At 43.6% G+C, this 11,090-nt stretch overlaps 1 protein-coding gene across 1 annotated transcript; it reads left to right on the plus strand.

The window, feature by feature from the left end:
• The first annotated feature begins 6,696 nt into the window (after positions 1-6,696).
• RPL27A (ribosomal protein L27a) lies at positions 6,697-10,132 on the plus strand. Its single transcript, XM_084893498.1, has 5 exons — positions 6,697-7,094; positions 7,466-7,529; positions 7,904-7,979; positions 8,710-8,884; positions 9,965-10,132. Exons 1-5 carry the CDS (start codon positions 7,092-7,094, stop codon positions 10,091-10,093), a joined length of 447 nt encoding a protein of 148 aa, XP_084749624.1. The 5' UTR covers positions 6,697-7,091; the 3' UTR covers positions 10,094-10,132.
• The last annotated feature ends 958 nt before the right edge of the window (positions 10,133-11,090 follow it).

Raw genomic sequence — 11,090 nt, forward strand, 5'->3', positions numbered from 1 at the left:
AAAAATTCTTTAACTATTAGAAAGTTGTCAAAATCATAGAAATAGCTATAACTCTCCCAGAATTCTATTTTTTGCCTAAAAACTCAAATTTTATCACTGGCAGCAAATACTGTCAATTTCTCTTTGAGTTAATAGGCTCACTTCATGATTGAGACAATATCTACCAAATTCCCAACCCTGAATAACCAGTTTATCTTTCAGTTGTTCTTTCAAGTAAAACTGGTGCTCTATCCTCCCACCAAAAAAAGTCTAGTTCACCTTGCAACTCAAATAGTAACATAAGCAGCATAAGCGCTTTCTGCATACTTCCAATTTTTTTCACACAGAGCATTACAAATATATGTATTCAAGTACTGAGATTTAATGAAATATTTACTGCTTTATCACATTCTTTTTTTTCTATTTTCACCCAAGGTTATGTTTATTGAGTGGAGAGAGAGAGGAAGGGAGAAAGAGAGAGAAACATCAATGTGAAAGAGAAACATTGGTTGCTTCCCTACATGCCTCAACTGGGGACCAAGTCCACAACCTAGGTATGTGCCCTGACCAGGAATCGAACCTGCAATATTTTGGTGTACAGGAAGACGCTCCAACCGAGCACCAGCCAGAGCATCATCATGGAAATTCTTTTTTGTTTGTTTGTTTTTATTAATTTCAAAGAGGAAGGAAGAGGGAGAGAGAGAAACATCAACAATTATATTTTTTTAAAAAGAAAGAAAGGAAGGGAGGGAGGGAAGGAGATCAACAATAAGAGAACCACTAATTGGCAGCTTCCCGCTCTCCCACATGCCCCTCCCCTCCAACATTCTTAACATTCTTAAGTAAAACTGGCTTTTTTCTTTTCTTCTTTAATGCAAGTGCCTTGCAGTGTACAATGACTTGTACTAGCAACTTTACACACCATATTTGGCCTTTGCTTTGGCACCATCAATACAAATGTCAGCCCAGTGAAAGGGGCAAATAATATCTTAATATTATTATGAAAATTGTTTTGACCTTGTAGACCCCCTGAAAGGGTCTCTAGGACTCTCATAGGTCTACAGACCATATTTTTAGAACTGCTGCATTAGACTGTGAATAACAATTCTGGGAATAAAAGGAGGTGGCATGGCTTTCCAACACCAGTAGACTCTACAGAGTAAAAATATAAAGAAATAAGTATTTAATTCCTGCCTTAGCAATTATAGTAACTCTGTGAGGATAAAGATTAAATTAAAGGCAGCCAGACAATGAGTCTCTGATTTAGGGGCAGGGGGAGGGGGAGGGGGAGGGGGAGAGAGACAGAAGCATAGATCAAATGACTTATTTTCTAACCCAGCGTTTTTCAACCGCTGTTCCACGGCACACTAGTGTGCTGCGAGATGTTGCCTGGTGTGCCGTAGGTGCAGACAAGACAAGAATTTTTTAATTTTTCACTATTTTGTTTACTTAATATTTCATAATAAAGTAATTATAAAATACTTTCTTTGTGTTTATTTGATTCCTATTCAAGAGAATTACTTTATATATAGTCAATATAGGCACAGAGTTAAATTTTTTAACATTTTCTAATGGTGGTGTGCCTCGTGATTTTTTTCATGAAACAAGTGTGCCTTTGCCCAAAAATGGTTGAAAAACACTGTTCTAACCCCTTCCAAATTCAAATACCTACAAGGGGCCAGACGTATTCACCTGAAAGAATGTGGGTCAGTGTTGCCAAACCTTAGATTTTCAAAATTCCAGAAACCCAGATTTTTAAAAATATATTTCTTTATTGATTTCAGAAAGGAAGGGAGGAGAGAGAGAGATTACTGATCAGCTGCCTCCTGCACGCCCCCTACTGGGTATCAAGCCCACAACCCAGGTATGTGCCCCTGACCAGAATTGAACCCGAGACCCACCCCAGTCCACAGGCTGATGCTTTATCCACTGAGCCAATCCAGCCAGGGCCAGAAACCCAGAGTTTTATTTAAATTTTAAAACATTGCCCTAGCCGGATATATCAACTGGTTAGAGCATCATCCCAATATGCCAAGGTTGTGGGTTCAATCTCTGATCAAAGCACATACAGGAGGCAACCAATGAGTGCATAAATAGTGGAACAACAAAATGATACTCTCTGGTTTGGCTCAATGGGTAGAATGTAGGACTATACACGGAGGGGTCACAGGTTGGATTACCACCAGTACAATGGCACGTACCTAGGTTTCGGGTTCCATCCTGGCCCAGTTTGGGGCACGTGTGGGAGGCAACCAATTGATGTCTCTCTTGCATGGATGTTTTCTTGCTCGCTCTCCCTCCCTTCTTCCCTACTATTTTCTCTTAAAAAAAAAAAAAAAAAAAAAAAAAAAAACAATGGAAAAAGAAATATCATTGGGTATTTGGATGTTACTTTCTCCCCCTCTCTAAAATCACTCAATAAGTTAAATTTTAAAACACTGGCAACTAATTTAGTTTTTAAAAATTAAGAAAACAGCATGAATCAAACAAAATATACTCTCAATTAGCTTGCGCCCTCTGCTTTAAGTCACAGAGAAATCTGGACTAAATGAAACAACAAGTTGGAAGGATGGGAAACCTCACACAGAAGATTAGCTTGCTCACCAACCACCTCCTTTTAACATCCCACGCTCAGGGATCTGCGAGAAGGGAAATGTTACCAGTTTCTCTACCCTTGCCAAGCATTGAAAGAACAAGTCATTCCATGACTCGTGGGGAGTAAGAATTTCAAAGCTTGTTTGCATGGGTAGAACAGAATAAATTATCATTAAAATGTACTCATGTTAGGCAGAAAATGGGAGAGAGAAAAACACTAGGTAATGAGAGAATACCCATGCTATGCTAGGCTGTGTTAAATGTCATATATTATTTATTTCTCTACTTGTTTCCTGTCTGTTTTAGACACAGTCCTAAACCAGAATTTCGTCTTTCTTGTTTACCACTGTACCGGCCCCTCACTGGTTGGCTTATACCGGTCTATATAGTGCCTGAACACAGCAAGCACTCAATAAATATTTCTAAAATGAACGAATGAATCTCAGTCATTTTTTCATTATACCGACAAGAAAGCTAAGACTCAAAGAGAATATACTATTTGTTCAATGTCATTCAGCTACTAAAACCAGAGGCAGGAAATAAACCTACGTTTCTTTTCACTAATTTTACCATCTGAAATTAAATGAATACCCAACTATTTAAGCTCCTCTTTGTTGTGCGAGTGGGGAAACTGCTCTAAAAGATCCTAGAATTCTTCTCTTCATATTCTGCTATTCGGAGTTTAATGGCAGCAGGGTTTTCCATTCTATCTTCCAACAAAGCTTCTAAGAATGCACTTGCCATGTAGTACAATGAGATTTTTAAAAACCTATACAACACAGAAAGGAAAGACTCCCATAAATTCCTAATCCTCAAATTAGATTATTTTTACTTTGTGCTGAAGGAAACCTTGTGTCCCTATGGATTTTCCCTCAGATACCATATTGCTATTTATCAAAAACTACTGATAAAAGAAAAAGAAAAACCCCATGAGCCTGGTGTAGTTGAAATTGGAAACTATACATGTCTACTGCATAAATTGGTATGATCCATTTGGAAAAAAATATATAGCAACATAAAATGAATCATAAAAATGTTCATGCCCTATAATCCAGCAATCTCACCCTAGGGATTTATCCAGGATAAGTTATTCAAAAAAAGTACAATATATATACACAAATAAAACAAAATACATGAGAAAATGGCTTAGTGAATTATAGTATTGCTAAAGACAAATCACTCTTCAGCTGTTAAAAATAATAATCATAGCCCTGGGTAGGTAGCCTAGTTGGTTGAATCATCCTGTATACCAAAAGGTTGTGGGTTTGGTTTCTAGTCAGGACACATACCTATGTTGGGGTTCGATTCCCAATTGGGGAATGTACGGGAGGCAACCTATTGATGTTTCTCTCTCACATCCATGCTTCTTTCTCTCTCTCTCCCACTTCCTGTCTAAAATAAAAAAAATTTAAAAATCATGAAGACTGGGTAGTGAGACAGAAAAATATCACAGAATTACATGAAAAGTAGAATATAAAAGGATTTCTTTACTGTGATCATCAGCTTTGCAGATAGCTACATCTCCATGTAGATGAGAGCTAAAAGGTAATAGTCATGAAAACAGCATTGTAGGGTATTATGATTTGAGATATTTATACTTATATTTTTCCCTCCAAAATTTTTTTTAATGTTTTACTGTCTTTTCTATTACCTAAAAATTTTTAAGCTGTTTCTGAAACCAATTTGGATTTCTAAGTTTTGCTCTGCTTCTCACTTAGAACAGAAATCTGACTCTTCTCATCTTAAATTAACAATTCTCTAGTTGAAGGAAAGCAATATAATATTCCCAAATGTCCAAATCTAAAGATGAAGAGCCAAAAAACAAGGCTGCATCTATTCATGCTGTTGCTGCTGCTGCTGCCTGAAGGATTGCTGATATACTCAGGAATCCAGAGAGGAGAGGAGGAGAGAGAAATCACCAGGGCCCTCTTCAGAGTGGCAGTGTGCTCACAAGCCCCCCTGGAGAGAGGTAGTAGGGTAGCAAAAAGGTGAGTACCACTTTTACCTGCCTCACCAGATTGCTGCCTTGCATCATCTCCTTTCTGCTCATCTTCCACAGGTATTTTCTAAGGCCCTGACTCTATGGGAAAGCCCAGAAGCCTGACATGTCACAATGTCATGCTCACATAAGAACAGATGTCACAGAGAAGGATGCCTCTCAGCAGTCATGGCCAATGTGCCCGACAGGGAGGGACAGGTCACTTAGAGCCTAATGTCTGCAGGCTACTCAACTTTGCAGACATAGAACTCAGCTTTGTTTGCTCTCCCAGAGCTGGTCAATCTAGGAAAACTGACCCACACTGACAGCCCTATGTGAGCCTTTTGTTGAAGCTACCTGACTGTCTTGTAAAGGAGAGGAAGCTGGCTGAAAACTTGAGCCAAATAACCACCCAGGGCATTATCTACCCTGGAGAGAAAGCCAATGAAAAGAATGTTAGGTGAGCAAATAACCAAACACATAGTGTTGGCCCACTCAGAGAGGCAGTCTGTTCAGTCAGGTGGCCTGACAGGATGTGGCTCCTCTACAACCAAGGAACCTGGCAAAACTGTCCAGAAGCAGTGTCCCATCACCCAGAGCCCTACCTCCACCTCTGGACAGTCTAGGTCCATGCTACAGGACACCTTTCATTCCCAAAGCTCTACCCAGCTTACCTTAATCCACAGAGCATCCATCCAGGGTAGTTTCCAGTTAGCTCAGCTCATCCCTTATCCACTTACTGGCCAGTTTTGTTTTGTTTTGTTTTTGTTTTTACTAGCCAGTTTTGATGTCAAATAGAGACGATCTCATCTTGGACCTCATCCTGCATCCTCAAAGCCCCTCTTTCTGCTGGTCATAGGCCCTGTGTTGTTAAGGTCTGAAAGAGTGATGAAGACCATAATGCTGTGAGGTCAGAGAGGTTATGATCACTGAGTTGAGGGGAGGGGGGCAGGGGAGACTGAAGGCTAAACTATATTAGCAGCTCCACAGCCTCTGGCAAGTCACTCAACTTTCTGTGCCTCAATTTTTTCATTCATAAAATGGGACTGACAGTGTTGACTTCTCAGACAGATGCATTTTGTAAACTGCAATATGTATTTGGCTATTATCACTGTGGACTGGAATGTTCTGAGAAGCAGATTACAAGGTGGGCCCTAAGGCTGAGGAAGATTCAGGATACATGCTCAGGAAGAGGATGAGCACTACAAGCTTGAGAAATGGCACAAGCAAAAAGGCAGAAGAGAAGTACCAAGTTTGGCTACAGTAGAAAGCTTGTCCGGGAGAAGCTGATATAAGGCTGGGAAGGTACTGCTGGATTCAGTTGGTGATAAGAGATAATGACCTTTTTCATCAAGTAAGTGATAGGAAGAAAGTAATGTTTTCGAAGATTAACTTGGCAGAGGTATTAGGGATGGAGGGAGTGGAGGAGAGTTAGAATGCAGGCAGGGTGATTACAGAAGAGTGCTGAACTCAAGATACCAGCTATGATGAGGGCCTTAATGAATGAAGGCAGTGGCACAAGAATATGGTGACAGTGAAGATAAGTGTATTCATTCTCTTAACCATTTGTTGAACATGTACTACATGCATGAATAAAAAATAATCCTCGAGGCTTTAAGAAATTTGGCCTAGTATGGACGACAAAAGTGGACAATTATGTAAGAGCTATGTACTAGATTTTGTGGTGGCACAAGTAGAGTTAAGTGAGCAACTATGAATAGGTCAAAGAAGTTTCACAAGACAGGTTGAGCAGGGGTTCTCTGATCCAAGGCAGGGAAGTAAGGGTGTCTGTATATGGGGAGTTGGGGGAGGGGGAGATTGTCACCGGCGTGTCCAGTTCTGGAGAAAATTTACATGTGGCGGTAAGAAAATTTACAATGCCTGGATAAAAAGAGACTGTAAAGCAACCAGGCATGTAGGTCCCTGAAGTAGAGCAGGTTCAAACTGAGAAAGCCTTAGATTATAGCACAAAGGCAAAGGGAAAAGGAAGACCCACGAGCGTTCACTAAGCGGGGGATGGTAGAGACATTCAGGAAAAGACTTCCAAGGCAGTAGGGCGAGACATTGGCTGGACACGCTGAGAGTCCCTAAATATAGGGCCTCAAGGCTCCTCCCCGCGGCCGCCGGGGCGGGAAGCAGAGGAAGCAATCGCTAACGCGGGGCGGAGCAGGCCTCTAAGATCAGGGCGAGGCGCGCGGTGGCGCTCGCGGCTTCGGGGTTTGACGAGGAGCCGAGCTGCGGCGGCCTAGCACGGCTCCTGGGCCATGGCGTCAGGAAAAGGGCCAGGCCCACGGCGCCCCAAGTCTGATTCCGGGACAACTCTCGGCCTCCGAGCCCGAGCAAAGGGCGGGCTGCACGGAGAACGGTTCTCGGCGGCCAAACCAGCATAGGGACTGCGGCGACCCCTTACGGGACCACGAAGCCCGAACGCGCCTTAGGCCCGCCCTCTCGGAGCGGAAGTGACGATTTGGCTCCGCCCCCGCGTCCCATACCTCGCGAGACTTCCCAAAGGCCTCCCTCTTGCAGCTCGGCCACCGACATGGTAGGTTATTCTTGTCTCGCCTCCCCTTCCATGCTGCCACACACCGCGATCTCCGCTCGCTTTGCACCCCAGCCACCTGCCCTCGGCCTCAGCCGGCTCCTCCTGGTCGCGCATGGCGGGCCGCAGGGCAGGGGGCCGGCGTGGGCCCGGATCCCCGGCCGCGTGTTCGGCCTGGGGCTGGGCTCTGAGGCGGGCGGGCCCGGGCGCCGGGGCGCCGCCCGGAGAAGGCCGCATGGCCCGCTCGGCTTTCCTGAGAGCGGCGCTAGACAGATCCCTGATCTCCAGGCCTACGGGCCCCTCGCAACCCGGCCAGCGTCGCCTCTGCCCCGCGCGTTTCTTAGGCCTTACCCCAAGCACCTTTTCCCACACAGCCATCCAGACTCAGGAAGACCCGAAAACTTCGGGGCCACGTGAGCCACGGCCACGGCCGCATCGGTGAGTACCAGCATCCCATCCTGGTCGGCCTTGGGCTCTCCCTGCCTGGAACTTAGCTCGTCAAGAGGTAGATACGGTAGCTCAGAAGTGGGTTAGTAGGAGCTTTGTGCAGCTGGGCCGGATAGAGCCTGACCTTTTTTTGAGAATCCTTTAGTGTTTCACTTGCAGAGAATATCATCGGTGGGGGGCAGGGGGAGTGGAAATTGAACGGGGCACAGCCCCGGCTGAAGGCCTGAGTACTGTGGTAGTGCTGCGCAGAGATGGTTCGGTCGGAGTCTTGGAGGAATAGCAATGCTGAGAGGGGTATTGTAGATTGGGAACGGCAGAGGCCTGTGGGAGGCTGTGTTAGCCATGGAACTCTTGTAATCCTCCAGGCAAGCACAGGAAGCACCCGGGGGGCCGCGGTAATGCTGGTGGCTTGCATCATCACAGGATCAACTTCGACAAATAGTGAGTGTTTCTTGGACTATTTTACTGACAGTTTGGAGTTAAGGGTGGGGGTGGGAGTGGGAACTAGGGGAGGCTGGCTCCAAGGATCTTAAATGGGAAGCGAGCCTCTTAACCAGCACAAATCTTGCCTGTTGTTGGCTTTTACCAAGGTAACACTTCATGGGAACTGAGAAATTTGTCATCGAGGCTAGAGTCACGCTTGGGTATTTGCTATTGCCTTAGTGTGCTAGAGTCCTCGAAGAGCAACTGCTACCCTTATTCACTGGCTGTGGTCCCCCTGTGGCATAGTCAGTCACCAGGCTAGTGACATGCACCAGATTGACCTGTACATCTGTTAGATTCACGGATGCCCTCAAATTAGGGGGTGGTATTTTCAACTATTTGATTAGTGGGTTTCTATTCAGTGAGAGATGTTTTATTAAAAAATGGCTGGAGTGGAATATCTGTTAAGGCATGGTTCTACACTAAGGTGACCAGACGTCCCGCTTTTGGCGAGAGAGTTTCGATTTTTAACAATTGTTGCCACGGCGTTTTTGTTTTTGTTTTTGTTTTTGTTTTGTTTTTTTCTTTAAGTCCTGATTTTTTGGAAAGAATCTTAAAATCGGGACGTCTGGTCACCTTATTCTACAACCATTAACAATTTACACTGTAATGGGGGGGATGGATTATAAAGATTGATAAATATAGCTTCTTAATTGACGTTGTGAAAGTGGTTGTTTTCTCTTCCCAGTCACCCAGGTTACTTTGGGAAAGTTGGTATGAGGCATTTCCACTTAAAGAGGAACCAGAGCTTCTGCCCAACTGTCAACCTTGATAAACTGTGGACCCTGGTCAGTGAGCAGACGCGGGTAAATGCTGCCAAAAGCAAGACTGGAGCTGCTCCCATCATTGATGTGGTGCGATCGGTGAGTAAATTAACATTTGCCTTATATGGGTCCTTACCTCTCAACTCTAATTTATTAGATCTCCCACCTGAGCCCCATACCCGATTCCTTACTAGACAGTTCTACCTTTGGGCAGAATTTCCAGAGGTAATTCTCTGACCAGAATTGAACTCCAGTTCAATTGTGACTAACAAAATATTTGAAGAGTAATTCCTTCTACTCTTCATTCTTTCAAGTACTTTAATCTCATTTCTACTGTTATTGTCCTGGTTTGTACAAGTTTGCAATTCTCACCTAAAGTTACTGGCAATATCTTAGCTCAACTGGCTCTGGTTTATTTTACACAGGTCTACATTAGGCATCGCTATTGATCTTTCATGTTCCCTACAGAATAAAATCCTTATATGCTTTAATTATGATTTAAGGCCCTATATTATCTGAAGAGCTTTCCCCTAAAAAATCCCACCCAAGCTTTTTTGTATATCTAAGTCTTAACCTCCCATGGGTATAGAAGTAGTCTAAACCTTTCAGTTAAGTATTAACCCTTTGCACTCTGCTGTCCCCTCTCAGGGGACATCGGAATTCTAGCATATCACTCGGATGTCCCCTCTCAGGGGACATCGCAGTTTATTAGTGATTACGGGGAATTGAGTTAATTCAACGCACGTTTCGCAAAGTAGCGTCGAGTAGCTGGTAGCCAATGTCCAGAATGGTTTGGAGTGCAAAGGGTTAAATTCCCCTTCCCAGTCTGTTTACCATACCATGAACAATTAGATGGTCAAGACTTCTGCTGGGGATGTGGTTTTCCTTTTTTGCTTATTAGATGGTAATTGAGTGAAAAAGGGGGGCTGTTTGGCTTTGCCCGAGATTAGAGTCACATCTTGACAGCTATTGTCCTGGTGTGCTAGAATTCTCGGAGAGAATCTGCTGGTCTTGATTCACTGACTGAGGGCCGCCAGTGCCCCCAGGCAGTGCCCAGATCAGAAACATAGGCTTCCCAGCTCCTAGATGGAGTAGGTTGTCTGTCACCTTTCCTCATATCCATTAGGGAGTTAATAACTGCCATAGGAGAGTGTGTTATAACCCTTTTCTCTATCCTAGGGCTACTACAAAGTTCTGGGGAAGGGAAAGCTCCCAAAGCAGCCTGTCATTGTGAAGGCCAAGTTCTTCAGCAGAAGAGCCGAGGAGAAGATTAAGGGTGTTGGTGGGGCCTGTGTCCTGGTAGCTTGAAGCTACGTGGAGGGAAGTTCCATTAAAATGTCCAAGTACCTTTGTCTTTTGGTCTGAATGTAGGTCCTTTGGCATCTGTATTTCCCTACCTGTAATTCCAAAACCTCCCTAACAGGTTCTAGGAGTTAGGGTATCAAGGCCTGGGTTCTTCTGCAAACTTCCCTGAGAAAGAAAGAGGGACCAATACCTGACTTGAACTTTCCATTTATAAAGTAAGAATGATACTTGTTGGTAACGTGTGTGTAGGTAAGTATTAAATAGTTGAAAGGTCTGTATACTCACAATTCACAATGAGTGGAAGAATGAGTGTCCTTAACTGTTCCAGTGATTCCATGGGGGCTCAAAAGGACTCAGTACTGATGGGGCATGGTCTACAGAAAGGGAAAAAGGAGTGATAGGACTGAGGCTATAACTAGGGAGAATTCCTGAGCCTAAGATTTTTTTCCACTTGACTCCCTCATGTTGGACTTTAGACTATTCTAGTCATAACCAAAATCTTGAGATGGGTTCCAGCAATCTGAATTTTAAACATAACAGGGGTTTTACATATCAAACTGGCTTGTATTATAGAAAGCAGCTGTAAGGATGTATGGGTCCCTGTGCATAGAAGGCTTCATGTTCAAAGAAATATACCTATCATGAAAATCTAATCATTTTTCTTCTAGACTGGTGTACATCTAGTAGAAAAGTGGGTTATCCTAAAGGCCAGAAACTGGGATTTGTTTATCTTGCAAAACTGATGACATTGATTGATCCCAGGGATAAATTATAATTCGCTCTTGTGTTCAGAGTTCTTTCAAAGATTTTAAAATGACCCAAAATAAAACTTGCAGTTTAAAATCCTGGACAGATTAAGTTAAGATAGCATTTAAGACTATTAAGATTCAGCTACTAGGTTTGGTGTGGGATCATAAATGGGCTGGGAACCACAGGTTTCAAACTTAAACTTCTAATGCCACTTCTTTAAAATAGACCCATCCAGGCCATGGTATTTTGT

Source organism: Pipistrellus hanaki (genome assembly GCF_964339955.1).
Source record: "Pipistrellus hanaki genome assembly, chromosome: 9".
Classification (NCBI taxonomy): domain Eukaryota; kingdom Metazoa; phylum Chordata; class Mammalia; order Chiroptera; family Vespertilionidae; genus Pipistrellus; species Pipistrellus hanaki.